Raw genomic sequence first — 19,957 nt, 5'->3', positions numbered from 1 at the left:
CTATGACGAAAAATTGACCTGGCCGTATCATTTAGCACTAACTATCAACCATAAGACTTCAATAGCATGAAAACAAACCAGCATAATAAAACCATTCAAAATAAAAATTCGACAAAATGGTGGTGGGCTGTTTTTACAACACGAGGGAGCCTCAACATGGTTGGCCCCAGACTACAAAATTCCCATTTTCTACTACAAAGGTGAATTGAACTTCTTCAAATGAGCTCTTTTTCCACGGGACAACATTTTTGTTTTATCTGCTAGTTTGCAATGCAGCCTATGTCAGCTAATAAAAGTCCACAATGTAACAACCGCAGTAAATGTCATGCATAACTTACATGGTGTTACAAAGTGAGCGAGGCGTTGTCTAACGAACCTTGATAAGCTTATTGTTTCTCTCTGTGGATTAATTTAAATTAAATCGCTAGGAAATAACCAACCAAGTTTAGGAAAGACCCATTTCAGTTGGTATTTGTCTGTACTCGCTGTCCATTTACCATAGATGTCAAAGCCGAATTAAATTCTTGGATTTTCCTCAGTCCAATTGCACCCATTGTTTAATCGTAGAATCTGTTGTACGTTTTAAGCATATGTTTTCACAGTCGCTAGCTATTCATATACAAAGCGCCCCTGCATGCACTAAGCCATTCATACAAAGCGCACTTTGCTCGCACTAAGCCATTATAGCAGATAACAAGCGTACTTCCTGCCAGTTTGTGAAACTCTTTATTTTTCTCATGTACCCGCCCCATGACTGTTTTTTCGATGAATCCGGTATTTTTCTATCAAGATTGGATGAGTCTATACTTTCCATATTATGACATATACCAAAATGTTCATACTTTTATTGGAATACATCTATAACCCTAGTCTCCAGAAGTTTCACAGTTGTTAATCTGCCTCGGGGATCGAAGAGGTGAAGAGGTATAACCTAAATCGAGATCATAAACACTTATTGGTAATAGAAATTCGGTAGCCACGATACCACCGATACATACGTTACACATTTTTCTGAATATTCGGGGGGGGGGGGTGTTGGATGGCTGAATGATTAGCGTGCGCGCGCTGTATCACAAAGTCTGTCATTGAGTCGACTGGCGTGGTTTCGAATCCCCGGTTGTACGTGGCAAGGAGTAGGGTCGCCTGTCCAACCTCGTGGGTTTTCTCCGGGTCCTCCGGTTTCCTCCCACTGCTAAAGACCCCTACGCGCAACCGAATTATGTAAATAAAATTAAACCATATGTTAGTCCCGAAATGACCTAGTTTGTGTCGAGTGGACGTTAAACCCCATCTCTCTCTCTCTCTCTCTGAATATTCTGCTTTTATATCTTCGATCTTTAAAAACATAGTGTTCATGCTTCGAGCTGATCTGATCAAAATAAACTCGAAGTGTTTGGGATATTAACGGGCGAACATGTTAGAATTAGGTCGCCTACCCGATCACTTTCTTTGTCAGTATAGAATTAATAATGGCACTGGTTTTAGAACCCATGAATATTTGAATCATGGACAATGACAACAGAAACATTTCAGTACTACATCTATCACTGTATATTTATTTTGAATAATCATATAAATAGTTTATTGTGATTTTATTATTTCGACCCAGAAAAGAGAATAACAATATTAATAATTTTTCTTTTCTTTTATTATGAAATATGTGTTTTTTTTAAAATGATATTCAGCAAATAATTACTTTACAATAGATATAACCATACTATACGATTTAAGTTTTTTGGATTGTGTATCAGCCGTTCTGTTAAACGTGCATTATGCAAGAGCTAAATCTGCCTATTACAAGTCTTTCTTTGTGCCTGAAATGTTATATAAATTATTAATTGGACATTAATTAACTTATCCAGAGCCTAATCAACTCTCGATGTCATTGTTAACATACGATATTTACTGGATTTGAATACGTTTTATGATGGATAATTTAACATAAAAATGGATAATCGAGACTTTGTTTGTTATCCTACTAACTACAGTAAATTTCAATGAGTAATATCTCAGTTCAGAGTGAAGTAATTTGACTGAAATTTCAAACATAAATTGTTTTCATAATCGATTGTTTTAACTATCATAGCGAGAACTGTCAAGCCTGTGTATCTAATCTTCCCTAATTCCCCTGTAATTAACTCCGTATTGCCGCCTGGCTTATGATTTAGAAATGGCGGTCTAAATCATCATGTCCATAGAATGCGCAATCTGGTTAAAACACAGATCCTATTTCGTTTCGTTTTTATAGTTCAAAATTTCATTTTACTTGTCTTAACTACACTTGGTGTAGCCCATCGAAAGTATAAAAAAAACGAAACGAAATATAGATCAGATTGTAGAATGCGCGAGTCGCGTAGTTATTTAAAAATGTTCATTGTGTTTTAAATATTGGATATTATGATCACCACATATTTTCTCGGGAAGATAATAACATAATTATTGGTTGAAATGGATCAATATTAAATTCTAATTCGTGTTTTAAATTTCCAATATTATGAATAATATTTGGATAGAGGTTGAGCTTGTCAGATCCCACCAGCAACAAAGTCGCCCGCGCTAATAGAGTAATTTTTTTTGTGTGTGTGTTTTTGTTTTAAATCTATCTATGTCCTGTATTACATTGTTTTTTTTATGAATCAATCAACTTTCCTACCAGATTTAAGGAAAAATTTTAAAAATTTAAAAGATCAAAGGAACCGGGAAATGTCTCGGATTTTACAATTCAATCGAGAATTAAAGTTAAAGTTTACGATCCGAAATTCGATAACGGTGTTCTTTATGCCCCAATGGACAACTCCACGACCGACAACGGAAGGATAAATTTCGATAGGGTTCCTCGATAGGGTTTCCAAAAAATTGAAATTCTCGACTTTACTCCAATGAACAATCTCACAAAGTTTACATAAATTCCACCGTAACTATATGTTCTGTATCACAAGATTGGATAAATTTGAACGTAAAGACGGAGTGCTTCCGGCAGTGTGAAGTTGGATCGTTTTTCGTTATTCGTTATTCACCAATTAAATCCTGAATTATCCTCATTTAAGATGCATGAACACCTTCATATGTGAATCCCGAATAACGAGGTGAAAAACGATTAACAAACAGCTCGTTATTCACCACTTGAGTAACAATCTGGTTTATTTATCGACTATGCGTCATTTAATATGTTTTCTACTGCTAGGGAATACTTTATTCTATTGTTGTCTAATGATCGTTTAGAATTAAATCCTGAAATATCTTCATTAAAGATACATGAATACCTTATATGTGAATCCCGAATAACGAGGTGAAAAACGAATAACAAACAGTTCGTTATTCGTTATTCACCGCTTGAATAACAATCTGGTTTATTTACCGACTATACGTGTTCTAATATGTTTTCTACTGCTAGGGGATACTTTACAATCCATTATTCTATTGTTGTATAGTGATCGTTTTAAATTAAATCCTGAATTTTCCTCATTAAAGATGCGTGAACCCCTTCATATGTGAAGCCCGAATAACGAGGTGAAAAACGAATAACAAACAACTCCGTTATTCGCTGCTTGAATAACAATGTTTATTGTTTTCGTCTAGAAGTCGTTTTGCTGTCTTTTATACTACTGGGGGATACTTGACATGCATCATTCTAGTCATGGCTAGCTGCATATTTGAATCACGAATAAAAAGCTGAATAACGAATAACGAGGTGGCGTATCCCTTGTTATTCGCGAATAACGATCGAGGTGATCCACCTCGTTATTCGTTATTGGTGAATAACGAATAACGAAAAACGATTCAACTTCACACTGCCAGTGCTTCCGCGATTTGCGATAGAAAAATTCCAAATATCAATACATGGCTTCATTATCAACAATAAATAACCGTGGGAGTTATTTAATGTGGGCGTATACTCCCGTTTAAATGAAGAAAATGAAACCAGCGAAATACCAAACAAATAAAAAAAACAATGTAAATCAAAATTGTTTTCAAACCGTAATACTTATATAATCAATCATCAGCCATTTAATTTTACAAACTGCATCTTTAATTCCATTATTATTTTTAAATGCACATTCTTCATAAACACGTGACTATTGATTGATTGAAGAACGGCACAACGTAAATATATATTTTGTTCGTTAATCTATATTTTATTGTTCCTAAGTAATATCAAAATATAGATAGAATTTACAATTGATAGTACCTTGAAAAGGAATCGATCTAACTTGCCGGTAATGTAGCCTTGGTCGGAACCATCAAACATGGCCGGTGCTTGTTATGTTTGATAACCGTGTATAATAACACTCGAAATTTATTTGAAGATCAATGGTCAGGGGATAACAAGGGCTTTCTTTTCTTCATCAAGAGTTATTTTATAAGAAATGCAGAAGTTCAAATATAGTCAGAAGGCTACGTCATGAAGCAGTGGGGATTTTAGTTGTATGCTGTAACGTAGTAAGAGATTTGTGTTAGAGTCAATTTGTAACATTTGATTAGATATTCTGGAAGTCAACTAAAACAGGTAAGATTATAGTCCAGAATAATTCCATTGATCATTTTAATAATTAGTGAGCTTAATATTATATTAAATCTTATCACTACCAGGAGCGTTGGATGACCGAATGGTTAGCACGTGCGCGCTGTATCATAAGGTCTGTCATTGAGTCAACTGGCGTGGTTTCGATTCCCCGGTTACGTGACAAGGAGTAAGGTCGCCTGTCCAACCTCGTGGGTTTTCTCCGGGTCCTCCCACTGCTAAAGACCCCTACGCACAAGCGAATTATTGAAATAAAATTGAACCATGTGCTGGTACCGAAATGATCTAGTTTGTGTCGAGTGGACGTTAAACCCCATTTCTCTCTCGCTCTCTAGTTTCAGTACCGGGTCTAGGGCGGGGTAAAAGTAGGACAAAGCCCCCCCCCCCCAACCACACACACATTTGAGGGGGCCCCCTCACTTTCAAAAGTTTCATTGGATGGCCGAGAGATAAAGGTCATCCCCTGGGCCTTCATTCGGTCCACAATCGGGGATCCCGTTTAACTCAATGCTGTTGCAGGACCACTTCATCAAAAAGGGCTCCGTTGGTAAGTTACATATTATAAAAGTACACGATATAGTTGTGGGATCTGAAAACAAGCCGGAGCTTGTACATCAGTGACTGTATGTCTTTAAAAAGGACTGGCTTTTGTTCTAATACGAAAAAAAAAACAGCGGCTGCCAGGCAGGATACGCCCACATTTTCGAGAGATGGATAGAGAACAAACTAAAAAGAGAGTGATTTTTCCTACAATCAAGGGCCATAATTCATGAAGTTACAATTCGATATGCGCAAATATCGAAAGGAACCAAGATCTTTGGGTTATAAACATGCATTTCAAGTTTCATCAAAATTGAATTAAAATATTAAAATTGCGACCTATACAGGGTCCACAGCCTTGATTTACCATATTTTTTTTACACTATTCGCGTACAAACGGAGGCCATTTTGTCCGGCAATTTTGGTCCGATTTTCACGAAATTCGAACTCAACCTTCCTTAGAGTGTAACGGTGATATAGTAATACGGTTTTTTTTAAATCAGATAAAAATTGTGACCTCTATAGGGTCCACGCGATTTTTCGTTCAATCAGGGGCCATAATTCAGGAAGTTACAGTCCGATATGCGCGAATATCGAAAGGAACTGGGATCTGTGGGTTATAAACTGACATTTCAAGTTTCAAAAAAATCGGATAACAATTGTGACCTCTATAGGGTCCACAAGCTAAAAACGTGATTTTTCGTACAAACAGGGGCCATAATCCATGAAGTTTCGATCCGATACATGTCAATATCGAAAACAGCCGAGATCTTTTGGGGATAAACCTATATTTCAAGTTTCGTCAAAATCGGACAAGAATTGTGACCTGTAGAGAGTCCACAAACAAATTGAGGACGGACGGACGGACGGACGGACAGGGGCGAAGACAATATACGTCCACATGAAAATGTGGGCGTATAAAAAAGTTCAACATTTCCATTAATTCTATTTCATTTAACTTGTGTTACTCACCAAGAATATATCAAATTGAATCTATTTTTCAAAATGGACTTGAATCCAATGATTTTCAGTCGATAATACTTTTCAGAATTTTTACCCATGTTAGAAATGGTCGGTCTACATGACATTTGTATGCATCGTTCGCAAATAAGCAAAATAAGGAACATATTGCAATTGGACTTAAAGAGTACCTGATTATATAACTGACAGAAATATTAGAACTGGGTCACTAATACGCATCGTAGGGTATTATATTAGGGTTCTGGGGGCTCACTGAAACTAATATGTCGCTCAGCGTATAACCAACCTTGTTCGAAGTGTACATCGTTTCGTTATATAATATTCCAAGTTAAACATACATTATTCAAGAGGTAAATCTGCCTATTGCAGGTCTTTCTTTAGGCATGAAATCTTATCTAAATTATTAATTAGACATTAATTAACTTATCCAGACCATAATCAACTCTCGATGTCATCGCTAGCCTGCGATATTTACTGGATTAGAACCCGGTCTGTTGCTTCTGATTAAATAAATAAATTGGATAATCGAGACTGTTTTTTATCGTACCGACTTTAGTAATGATGATCGAGGCTAGGCCCAAAATTCCGTCACTAAATACTCGGTTCAGGGTGGATCAATTTGACTGAAATTTTCAACAAATTCCCTCTACATTATCTAGATTTTTAACTATTATAGTGAGAACTCCAACTCTTTATCTAATCTCACATAATGTATCTTTAAACCACAAGGATCCCTATACAATAAGTATAGGGCACATAAATACTTACTGAAACACGCCAACATTCATATAAATATGGGGGCCCACTGATAATTTGGCCCACAAGTCCGGTCCTGGGTTATGATCATTGTTTACCTTGACAATCTATCTTTAAACAATATTACATATAGGGGATGAGGAGAGTAATTTCGACGATAAAACGGCTATGATTAGTAAACAAACATATAACCATTTTCAAACAACGTCAGTCAAAGCTTAATTAATGTGCTGTTATTCTCTGTTAGTTTTTAATTTTAATCAAAATCCGTTTTCTTCATCTTAACTAAGATAGAAATCCATTCAAAAGGAACTATACAACAATGGAATGATAAATGTTTAATTTTTGTCACGGTTCTTGAGCTTGTGACAAGAATTAATGACGGTGTATCTGATATATCAATAATTCAATTTACTGATTATTTCCCCTTCCTTTCCACATCGATAAACACAGAGCAATCAATATTGCGTGGATAATCGATCTTCGCAATGAAAATATTGTCAATATTTAAACATCTCTATAGATCTGTTGGAAATCTTCAAAATATGAGAAAACCATAGTTTCCAAGACTTGATCACCGTCCACAACGTAAGAAGAAAACCATACAAGTTACCAAAACTTGACCACCATACACAACCTAAGAAGAAAACCATACCTGTATCCAAGACTTGATCACCGTCCACAACCTAAGAAGAAAACCATACAAGTTACCAAAACTTGACCACCATACACAACCTAAGAAGAAAACCATACCTGTATCCAAGACTTGATCACCGTCTACAACGTAAGAAGAAAAACATACAAGTTCCCAAGACTTGACCACCGTCCACAACGTAAGAAGAAACCCACACAAGTTACCAAAACTTGACCACCGTCCACAACGTAAGAAGAAACCATACAAGTATCCAAAACTTGATCGCCGTTTACAACGTAAGAAATATTATGTTCCAAGGCCACGTGCTTTCTCCAACTTTTTAAGTGATTTATTGCTATAACAATATACCATATTATACAGGTCACAATTCTATGGAATACAATTACTGCTTTTTACTGAGCGACGTTTCGACTAGGCTTCTCTAGTCATTATCAAGCTATGATAATATACCATATGTTAGTCCCAAGATGTGCGGACGTTAACAACTTTATTTGTATATTTTCAGGTTATACAAGATGGGAGAGTATTGTCCCCCGTATAATGACAGTAGTGGTAAATTACACACCGGTTTTATTTGTCCATTAAAATTAAAACTTTATTCTAAGAATGATTATTATTGCTGTGGTAACCAGACTTACAGAAACTGTTGTTCAGAATATGGCTCCAGTATATTCGTCCAGGAGATTTCTTATTCAGATATAAAATGGCTGGAATAGTAAGTTTCTTTCTTGACTTTGGACGACTTTGCGACACAAAAAATTAACGACTGCATAATGTTAGTCTATGCTCCGGAGGTTTTGGTGGCCATTTTGAAATTATGCAAATTAGGTCAATATAAAAGGGTGTTGAATATGGTCCCACTGAATAGCTTGCTATTAAAAACTCATGTATAGATACCAAAACTTCATACCACACTTACATACAATGTTGGGCCAATTTAACAAATTAAGATCAATACTACTTTTAGGGGTAAGGGTAACTTTTGTTGACATTTGACCCCGCGGTCACTATACCAAACCCTTAATCATGAATATGATGTATGGAATTGTTAAAGGTCTCTATAGAGAAAGTCTAAACAATTTTGGTTATTTCATCTATAAAAGTGGGTGTATGAGAGATGGTCGGATTGTGAGCTACTTTCAAATTGAAAGTGATTTTCAAGGAAAATTTGGTTTAAAATGATAGTTTATGGTGTTTAAAACATGTTAGTTATGTCTTAATATGATAAATAAATCATCCATTTAAATCAAATGCTGCCAACTCTTGAATTCTTCCAAGAAAACAAAATTTTGCTATTTTGGCTGATTGGCGTCAAAACGTTATCATTAATTTGGCTGTGCAGAAAAAATGCGCTTAGTCTGGGAGTGTTACCAAGATTTCGTCCAAGCGTCTCAACATATAGAACAGGGAAATCCAAAGTTTTGCTGTAAAAGATAAATGTATACAGAAACAAATTGGAAATCATCAACCATTTACTCAAATTGAAACATAGTCATGGAATTTAAACTCGCATATTTGTAAAAAAAAAACCCAACAAACAAATAAATGTAATAATTTTGTAATTTTTTTTTTCAGTTGGCCGTACCTCTTTATTTTATTTGTGTGTATCCTGGTTTTATCTGTTTCACCTTTTTTAAAACCAAATAGAATATCGGTAGTACAGGCACGATGAACTTGTATCATATAGTTGTTGCATCTGGAATCTAATGACACACTATATCCTCCCCCCCCCCCCCCAAAAAAAACACAACCAAGATTAAATATAATTTTGGAGGTACTGAAGTGTGAATTAAAGGATAGACATCAGGCTATAATGAGTGATGGTCCTAAAACTGACCCTTGTGGGACACCATGATTATTGATAGTCCAGGAACTGATTACAGTACAATGTAAGATTGTTTGGTGTTCCACAATCTCCATCAACATTATTTAATCATTGATATGATTTATGTGAAAATTCATTGAAAACAAGTGATGAAAAATAGTACAATGTACAAGGGAATATAAATTAATTTGTTAAAGTTGATATTTAACATTGACCATTCTCACAAATGAATCAAGGTGGCAGTGCTTGTTTTCATATAAAATTTTGTCCCACTAGTCCTGGACCGTTAACGCTCGATTTACTACACCCGTGAAATAATAATTGTGTAACTACTACATTTCAATAATTGATTAATAGCTTAATACTAATCAATCCTGTACATTGCTTGGTTGAAGTAAACAGTAGCCTAATCCTAATCAATCCTGTACAGTAAACAGTAGTTGAAACAAAAGAAAGTTATATAAACAGACCACTATTTTGTTTATTTCTTGACGAATATCATTATTGATGTGATTTGAAAGAAATTCACTGTTGAAAATATTATAAACATATACATGGTGTGTGGAGATTAAATTAAATATTGTAAGTGAAGTGTGGTGAAAATATTAAATTGAGTATATTTTTAAAAAAAAAACATGGTAAAGTATGGAAAGGGACGATATGACATGTACTGAAGAATTAAAATTATGTTTAGTATTTGTTTAAATTTTCACATTTTTTTATAATTTGTGTATTATTATGGAATAATTCCATTAAAATATAAATAGACCAGATTACTCTTTCCTTCCTCATTTTTTCCTGTAATTTCAAGACACCGCTATCTTTACCAAGAATAAAGCCATATCAAAATCTGGTAATAATGTGCGTGTGTTTGAGTGAGAGAGAGTGAGAGATAATCTTGATTCTATATGATAAAAGTGATGAAACTTAGTGTATAAGTGATAATCAGTTTAATTCCTTGATTCTTGGACAGGCAATCATACTCCTTGTGAAGTAAAACCGTTGAATCGCAAACCACGCCAGTTGACTCAATGACAAACATTATGTTACAACGCGCACATGCTAACCATTCGGCCACCCCCACCCCCCGGTAATAATGTATTTATTCTGTTCCATATCAAAGGAAATTCAGTTAACACTATTTTCATAATCACACAGCTAATTGGGTAAAAAGACGCTGGGTCACTAGTCTGGAGGTCGTGTGTTTGATCCCTGCATTGGCCAAGAAATTCATCGGAATTTTCCAACGGAGGGTCTGATAAGGACAGCTGTCTAGTCATTTGAATGGGATGTAAAACCGAGGTCCAACGTATACATTATTGTGCACGTTAAAGATCTTTTGGCAGTTGGAATTCGATATAAGAGTAGGCCATAGTGCCACTTCCCAGGTAAAATTTCACTCATAGCACACTGTATGGCGTATACCCGTCTTCATTAGCCCAGTTCGGAGCAGAACAGTAGGACGATAAACCTCATTTCATTTCATTTCATAATCACAGAGATATATTTTATAATAATTTATTTCTGTAAAAAATATTGTAAAATAAGTGATTTCACATGTATTTTATTGTCCTTATTAATAAGTATTCACGATATAAGTCTATTTTCAATAATAGTTAAAACTATCTTTTTAACGCTTTAATAAATGCATCTTTTGGTATTTCTACTTTTCCAATTTTCCTCATCTTTTTCTTGCCCTCTGCTTGTCTTTTAAGAAGTTTTTCTTTACGTGTAATATCTCCACCATACTGAAAAGAATTATAAAACTTTATTAATTTGACATCTATCATTTTATAAATGTGAACAAATTGAACAAAGAAAAATGTTGAAAGAATTTACTGGTTCATTTTCCCACTGATTTTTCTTCATCTTTTACCTCAACACCAAATTACGCCAAAATCAGTTTTTGTAAAAATAATTTGACAAATAATATTTGAGTAAATTCTTTTTAACAGGTTTTGTTTTCATGTATTACAAGGAAACTTATGATCATCAGCCTCGACTGACTCGAAATTCCTGCAGAATACCTACTTATTAACAGTCTAAAAACAAAATTAGAAAAAATATGGCTAAATTAAGGCTGGATTTGTTTTTTTTGTTTTTTAAAAGAACTTAAATATAAAATGTGGACAGACAATAAGAAAGACCCCTTCAACACAGGTAATTAAATACAAGCTAAGTGTATGGGAATAAACCCTATAGATATAAGTATCATATGAGAGAGAGAGACAGAGAGATGGGGTTTAACCTCCACTCAACACAAACTAAATCATTTCAAGACTAACATATGGTTTAATTTTTATTTCAATAATTCGCTTGCATTTAGGGGTCTTTAGCAGTGGGAGGAAACTGGAGAACCTGGAGAGAACCAACGAGGTTGGACAGTCGACCCTACTGCTTGTCATGTACAACCGGGGAATCAAAACCATGCCAGTTGACTCAATGACAGATCTTACAGAGTACCAGAGCAACTAATCTAGCTGGATGGTGACGCTCTATAAATGTCCATTATTGTTATTATTATTATTATGATGCAACACACATGCGGTCATCCGCCCCTCCCCCTTAGAACTATAAGTGTTCTAGTATTAGATTCTTCCTGAGACTGGACTCCCCATGAGGATGATGTCAGGGTCAAAGTCCTCTATAAACTAACGTAAAATTGTTTCTATTTACTTACACATTTAGCTAAAACATCTTTTCTTAAAGCTTTAATATCTTGTCTCGCCAGGATTTTACCACCAACTGCTCCTTGTACTGAGATTGTAAACAACTGTTTGGGTATCGACTCCGTTAGTTTAATACAAACATTTTTAGCTATGACTCGTGCTCGACTTGTATGACATATTATTGATAATTCATCTACAGCTTTATTGTTGATAAAAAAATCAACCTGAAATAGTCAAATTATTAGACGTGAAATGTAGTCTTGATCATACCAGACCACATTTTCTCTATTTTTATTATAACGAATGCTGGTCTGGAGGATTTCCTGAAATTCAAATTCAACCTTCATTATGGTGGAATGGTGATGTATTTAAACGGTTTTTAAAATCAGAAAAAAAATGTAACCTCTAGAGAATCCGCAAGCTAAAAATGCAATTTTTCGAACCAAGATCTTTGTGTGTAATGGTGATATATTCACACTTTTTTTTTTAAATCGAATAAAAATTGTGACCTCTATAGAGTCCACAAGCTAAAATCGTGATTTTTCATACAATCAGGGGCCTTAATCCATGAAGTTACAGTCCGATACATGCCAATATCGAAAGGAACTGAGATCTTAGGGTGATAAACCTATATTTCAAGTTTCATTGCAATCGACCTGTTTCATTGACCTGTAGAGTGTTCACAAACAATTGTGGACAGACGGACAGAGGCGACTACAATATTCGTCTACATGAAAATGTGGGCGAATAAAATTATATCTATATTTTACCTTTACAAGAGTGGAAACTTTGTACCCTGCATCTTCATAATCAAAACTGAATTAAAAAAAGATTAAAACAAAATTACGGTCAACAATTGTTTAAGGACAACCGGAGGACCCGGAGAAAACCCACTAGGTTGGACAGGCGAACCTACTCCTTGTCACGTACAACCGGGGAATCAAAACCACGCCAGTTGACTCAATGACAGAACTCATGATACAGCGCGCACAAGCTAACCATTCAGCCAATCAACACCCCTCTAAGATGATGCTAATTGGGCGACAATATGATGACAGGTGAGAGCTACCACTCTCACGACGACCAGTAAAATCATCTTCAGGGCCATACATAGAAATCATCCCAGTTGTTAGAAATGAGAGTATTTACAGCATGAACCAGTATGAAACCTGTCTATAAAAACTATATTTACCTGGCATAACCTGAAGTTAAAGATTTTAATTCATCATAAAAATCTATCAATATTTCATTAAGTGGTAATTGTAGTTTGATCATTATTCTTTTATTATCGATATAGGATTGATCTATAATTTCTCCTCTTCTTTCCTATTATAAATATATACAAAACAACAAGGGCACAAAAATATTAAATTACTTAAAACTTCTATTAATGGGGAGTATTTCAAGCATTTTATAAACTTAATATATATCCCCAAAAATATTAAAAATAGGGTTAAAACCCTTCACTAGTAAATATATTAAAACTACAGAGAACAATATTTGTTATCATATATCTACACGTATATACTGTGTTCTAACGACCAAAAATCTCTTGTAAAATGTGTGATTAAAATAGCTTATTACCAGTAATCACTTTGTCTATAGCAATCAGTTAGTAACAGATGATCTGATTAACCTTGTATGTGAGCTGCTCCCACAACACCAGACTTTTAGTTCATTTTTATAAAAATAGAGCTGGCAGCATATTTAAATAGTCCACAGCCTAAGCTTTCCAAAAACTGCAATTCTTTTTAAATTTGTCGTATCATCTGGAGTTCGGCTCATTCACAGCAACAAGAAGGCATACAGTTTATGCTTCCGTGCCCGTAGTACAAAATGAAGTTGCTCGACAAGCGCCGGGTCTCGTGGGAGTGGGTCACATATATTTTAAATGTTAATAATTAGGATATAAATAGCTTACCAAACATAAAGATGTTACATCTCCAATATAATCATCAGGCATTAATATAGTACCGGTTACAATCGGTTCACTCATTTCATCTATTATCTGTTTATCTGGTAACTATACAATAATAAATATTTTACATTAAAATACAGATACAGATCTAACAAGTTGTCAATACAGTTTAAGCCAGGAACCGTGTACATGTAGCTGAACATAATCAGAATCAGTGCTTTAACAAGCGCCCTGATAGACCAACCAATATTATCTCCCACAATTCCATACACATCTCACATAAAGTTTGAATAAAAGACCATTTTATTGGCTAATCAAACAGAAAACAAGAAATGAAATAAAATCTGTGTTTTAAACATATTCTATTAGACATTTTACTTCTTGCAGACCGAGTCGTCAACCCTGATAGCCAATTACTTTGTTTGATAGTTTTCTTTGGCTAACAGTTTCAAAGTCCCCTATTATTAAATAGGATTTTCTGAGGTTAGTTATTTCATTTCCTATTTTGGTGAGACCCTTCTGCACATAGTTGGCTAATGGTTTCAAAGTCTCCTACTATTAAATAGGTTGTTTTGAGTTAATTTATTTGCTATGTTGGTGAGGTCCTTCTGCACATACTATTAAGCTATATCTGCTTTCTATTAATTCTATGCCACCATCTTTATATCTTTAGGTTCCTAACAATAATATATACTAATAATTCTAGAATAATTTCCATACTTACATGACATGGATTTAAAATTGTTAATTCATCTGTTGTATATTTTTTAATATTTTTAGCACCTTTAATCTTTACTGTAAATATAATGTAGACAATTGTATGTATGTTCCATATATCAGTGAGACAAACATGGTCCATTATTTCAATCTGGTTTAATCGGTTTAGTATTAATTTTAGATATTTATACCCCATTGTTAATAATAGTTCCACTAGTAAACAGGAGTATAGTTTGGTTGGTTTTACCTAGAGAGAGAGAGAGAGTTTAAGTCCACTCGACACAGACTAGGTCATTTCGGGACTAACATATGGTTCAATTTTATTTCAATAATTTGCTTGCGTCTTTAGCAGTGGGAGGAAACCGGAGGACCCGGATAAAATCCACGAGGTTGCAGAGAACGTCAGCAATGTTTGAGGCGATGAAGAATGAGTTATTTAGAATATGGACGTGTTACTTACTTTTATATGGTACATTAGGGCAAGATGTTATAACTGATGTATGGTATATTATATAACTTACTTTTATATGGTACATTAGGACAAGATGTTATAACTGATGTATATTATATTTTATAACTTACTTTTATATGGTACATTAGGACAAGATGTTATAACTGATGTATTATATATTATATAACTTACTTTTATATGGTACATTAGGACAAGATGTTATAACTGATGCATTATGTTCTTGTTCTAATCTCTGACTAAATACATCCATATGTAATAAACCTAGATAACCAAGTCGAAAACCTTGACCTAAAGCGGGACTAAAATAAATAATAAATTTAAGTTAAATAAATATAAACTCATGCCTTCCTGTTCTAATGAGGTGTTGAGTATATGAATTTTATGTCAAGGGGTGAAAACTTATTTTTAAGAAATTAAAAACTATTTGATAAACTTTATCTTTATAAAATATATTTTCCAACGCTTGTAAAAGAAAAAACTCCACACCTCTACAGGACTTTATTCTTGGCGGATGAAGACTAGTGTGAATAGTCGTCTATATACACAGGGTGATATCACAGACAAGTTGTCTTATTTTCATCTTTATTATCTTAGTACACACGCAGGGGTCTTTCAGAGTATCCTGAGTAAATCCACAAGCTCCCCCTATCTCCAGGCCACATACACTTACACCTGGGATCGACACAGCCGCAAGCCAGTGGTGACCAGCCAGCTAGAGGTCGAAGCGTAGCTCTCTAGACCACTAGGCCATCCCAACCAATTATAAAGAGATTGTAAATATAGATCTATGTCAGTGAAACCAGTGATTGTATTGTAGGGTGATCTAAATGTCATTTACATGTGGGGAGCCATGGTTGCTAAGACACTGGCTTGCTAGCCTGGAGGTCGCGTGTTAGATCCCTGCATTGGCCAAGAAAGTTCATCAGGATTTTCTGGTGTGGTTTCCCCTTGTCAGTGATGCAGGATGGGACGAAAAACCATTGAACCATGTATACATTGGCGTGCACATAAAAGATCCCTTGACAGTTGGAATTTGATAAAAAAGTAGGCCATAGTGCAACTTGGATCAAATTTTTAAACTGTTGAGAATACTTCACCTGCTATATAAACAATACCTCACCTGCTATCTATATGAACAGAAACACTGGCATCGTTTAATGTTAATTTTTCTATAGCATTACGTAGAGAACTAAATTCTGATTGATCTGACGGATAAATACCAGCAAAAACCTATAAATACACAGTTTAAATAAATTTTAAACATAGAAGACCATTTCTAACATTACTTGCCTCAAAATTAATTTCTAACACTATTTTGTTAAATAATTCTAGACTAATTCAGTTAAAGATACATTATGTAAGATTTAGAAAAAGAGCTGACCATTCTCGCTGTAATATTTCAAAAATAGATAATGCAAAATGAATATATTGAAAATCTCGCTCAATTTATTTCTTTTTTGAGCCAAGTTATCAATGGTTGTAGTTTTGACAAGATGTCTGCATTATCGTAACTACCGTACTGGTCATTCGAGTCTTAGCCTTGCTTCTCCATTTTTAAATCAAATTATTAAATGGCTGAATCATTTTAATCCACTTAAAATCAGAACCATCCGATGGCATCTAGAGTTGATTAATTAATGTCTAATTAATAATTTATATAACATTTCAGGCCTAAAGAAAGAATTGCAATAGACAGATTTAGCTCTGTTTAAATATTTGACAGGTATAATTGCCATTTATATTAAATAATTAACAGGTATATTGAATAATTAAGAGGTATATTGAATAATTAACAGGTATATTGAATAATTGACAGGTATATTGAATAATTTAATCGTACCATAGGTTTAGAAGCTTTAAAACCAGGTAAAGGTTGAACTTCTGTATTCTGTAAATAATACGTATCTCCTACTTGTGCTTCTTTAGCATTTCTCATATTACATATAATATACCCAACTTGACCAGCATATCTATAATTATACACATTTAACTATGCAGGTAATAGTCAAAATGTAAAAAAAAAAAACGAGTCGATTTACCTTGGAAAGAAAGAGAGAGAGAGGTGGAGTTTAACATCCACTCGACCCAGACTAGGTCATTTCAGGACTGACACATGGTTCAATTTCATTTCAATAATTCGCTTGCACGTAGAAGTCTTTAGCAGTGGGAGGAAACTAGAAGAACCGGAGAAAACCTATGTGGTTGGACAGGCGACCCTACTCCATGTGACGTACAACCGGGGAATTGAAACCAGGCCAGTTGACTCAATGACAGACCTTATGATACAACGCACACATGCTAACCATTCAGCCATCCGACCTCTCCCCGTACAACAGGGTATATAATACAAACTAGACTGTTGTATATCAATATAAACACCTTTCTCAACAGATGGTATATAGATATAAATATATAATACACAGACAACACTGGTCTACAACCATAAATGATATTAAACTTACAGTGAATTGGTTGGTTCTTCTAGAGGATGCATAAAACCTAGATCTTGTATCTCATATGTTTTTTTATTGTGATATGATGTTATTTTGTTCCCTGAAAAAAAAAAAAACTCCACGTAGAGATACTGAATTCGAAATAGCAACAGATTCACTGAATTTGAAATAACAACAGACTTTGTTACTGTAAATTATATACGGTTAGAGGAACCAGATGATAAATATTATGAATGAACTAGCATTTGACCTGGCGTTATAACCATGAACCGGATGTAATGTAACTAGGAAAACTGGAAGTGGTTGGCATCGCCACTTGGCCTATGCTACTCTCTGGTCCAAACTACCCCTATACACAAAACTTCAGTCTATCCTAGTGCAGCTACCAACCTTGAACAGACAGACAGACAGACAGACAGACAGACATCTATTAGTATAGATGAATAACTTGGTACACATCTACAAATTAACAAGATATCAACATTATGTACAACATTAGTCAGTTGGAAACGTACTGGAATATTGTTGTGAAAGCTTCCTGTAGTACATACTGCAGCATCACTTTAACCATCGCATAAATCATAGCCATTAATATAATTCATACGTCTGAATATACTTACGGTACACTACGGTATGATGCAAGGGAAGGGTAATCAACTAAGTGTGTGAAATAGCTTTATTTAACGTTAGCTTACATTGAAGTGATAAGCAGCTTTATAGAGTTGATTAACTCTCTATCTTACCTTTAGTTACCATACCATCTATTAATGAGAAATAACCAACAACTCCTTTATATTGATCGTATGTTGAATCAAATAATAACGCTCTAGTTACAGCTTCTCTACTACCATTAGGTCTACAATAAAAACAATAAATAATAATACTCTAGACCCTGGTTACAGCGTCTACCATTAGGTCTACAATAAAAACAATACAATAATAATGTCCTAAACCCTGGTTACAGCTTCTCTACTACCATTAGGTCTACAATAAAAACAATTATAAAGTTTCTAAACCAGTCGAATATAAAGATCGGACCTACGCTTTCATACGACTTAGAACAAGCTGAATAGTACTAAGTTATTGACAGCATACCAAACACCAGACTATATGGAGGCAGAGAGAGGCTAAACCCTGTCTAGAAAAACTTGCAATGATATTCAAATAAATATTAAACCTTTATTTATTTTCTTGTGTATCTATTAACTATATGTATTGTCTGTTTGCCTTAAACTAGAACCAGAAAAACCTAACTGCAGGAAACATAACTATTGTAATTTGTGAGAATGTAAATATATTTATTTTATTGATAAAGATACTGTTTACCTACGGTGGTATATCTTCTATTACAGTATGTAATAATTCTTCTACTCCAGTTCCTGCTTTAGCTGAAATCTAAAACATTCAAATAAATCATCATCAACTACCCAGCCAAATCAACCAAGTATATATTTTCTAACATAAACTTCAAGGTAAAAATTGGAACCAAAAAAATGTGCCATTCCTTTAGTACAAGATCACTATTACATATTCATAATGGCCTATGTTTACTTGCTGTCAAGGGAATGTACTCACGCCTGGAAATAACGCTTTTAGATGTACCTGACAAAATGTCAGACACTAATGAAATAGTACCTGATATTTTCAACTTAATAATATCAATAAAAAAGACATATCAGTGCCAAACAAAATGACAGGCACCAGAGGTTTTGTGTCTGACAAAGCCTGAATCTGTGCCTGACAGGTGCCTTATTTCCAGGCTTGAATGTACAGATGATTTTAATAGTGGCCTATGTTTACTTACTGTCAGGGCAATGTACAGATGATTTTAATAAAACAGATAATATCTCTCTCTCTTTTTACAATGGACTAATCTTACAAAACCCATAATAGTTGGAAAGATTCATCCCCACCCATCTATATTATTAACTTTTTTACTTTATAGGAGGTGGGGGGGGGCCTAGTTGTCTAATTGGTGCGCTTGAGTCAAATGGTATGGTTTCAAGCTTGTATGTGATAAGGAATAGGGTCACTCGTCGAACCTTGTGGGTTTTCTACGGTGTCCTCCCACTGCTATAGACATAGTTTGTGTCATGTAGAGGTTGAATCCCATTTCTCTATCTTACCTTATGAACAGTTTGTGGATCTATATCAAATAATGTTTTCATCTGTTGTGTTACTATATCTGGTTGAGCACCTTTTAAATCTATTTTATTTAATACAGGTATAATAACTAGATTACTCTCAAACGCCAGGTAGAAATTAGCCACTGTTTGAGCTTGGACTCCCTGTAAACATATCAATATATTAAATCATTAATAGCTGGTCAGTTGTCAACAATACAAAATACAGAACATATCACAGGTGAACAGGAAATGAGGTACATGGTTATTCTGCTCCGACCGGGCTTATGAAGACGGCCATATGCCATACAGTGTGCTATGAGTGA

The 19,957-nt window shown here is 34.6% G+C and overlaps 1 protein-coding gene and 1 long non-coding RNA gene across 2 annotated transcripts; both read right to left on the bottom strand.

Moving 5' to 3' along the window:
- Positions 1–10,783: 10,783 nt before the first annotated feature.
- On the bottom strand, positions 10,784–15,067 carry LOC126830274 (translation factor GUF1, mitochondrial). Its single transcript, XM_056103043.1, has 7 exons — positions 15,044–15,067; positions 14,591–14,661; positions 13,870–13,971; positions 13,141–13,274; positions 12,719–12,764; positions 11,960–12,172; positions 10,784–11,027 (listed from the first exon to the last, which is right to left on the bottom strand). Exons 3-7 carry the CDS (start codon positions 13,942–13,944, stop codon positions 10,902–10,904), a joined length of 594 nt encoding a protein of 197 aa, XP_055959018.1. The 5' UTR covers positions 13,945–13,971; positions 14,591–14,661; positions 15,044–15,067; the 3' UTR covers positions 10,784–10,901.
- Positions 15,068–18,465: 3,398 nt separating this feature from the next.
- Positions 18,466–19,703, bottom strand: LOC130014126 (uncharacterized). Its single transcript, XR_008789118.1, has 3 exons — positions 19,635–19,703; positions 18,839–18,903; positions 18,466–18,492 (listed from the first exon to the last, which is right to left on the bottom strand). It is a non-coding gene; the product is annotated as an uncharacterized LOC130014126 (long non-coding RNA).
- Between the last annotated feature and the right edge of the window lie 254 nt (positions 19,704–19,957).

This window comes from Patella vulgata, chromosome 8 (genome assembly GCF_932274485.2).
Source record: "Patella vulgata chromosome 8, xgPatVulg1.2, whole genome shotgun sequence".
Classification (NCBI taxonomy): Eukaryota; Metazoa; Mollusca; class Gastropoda; family Patellidae; genus Patella; species Patella vulgata.
Note: the sequence above shows the minus strand (reverse complement) of the source record. Positions and strands in the feature narration are given on the sequence as shown.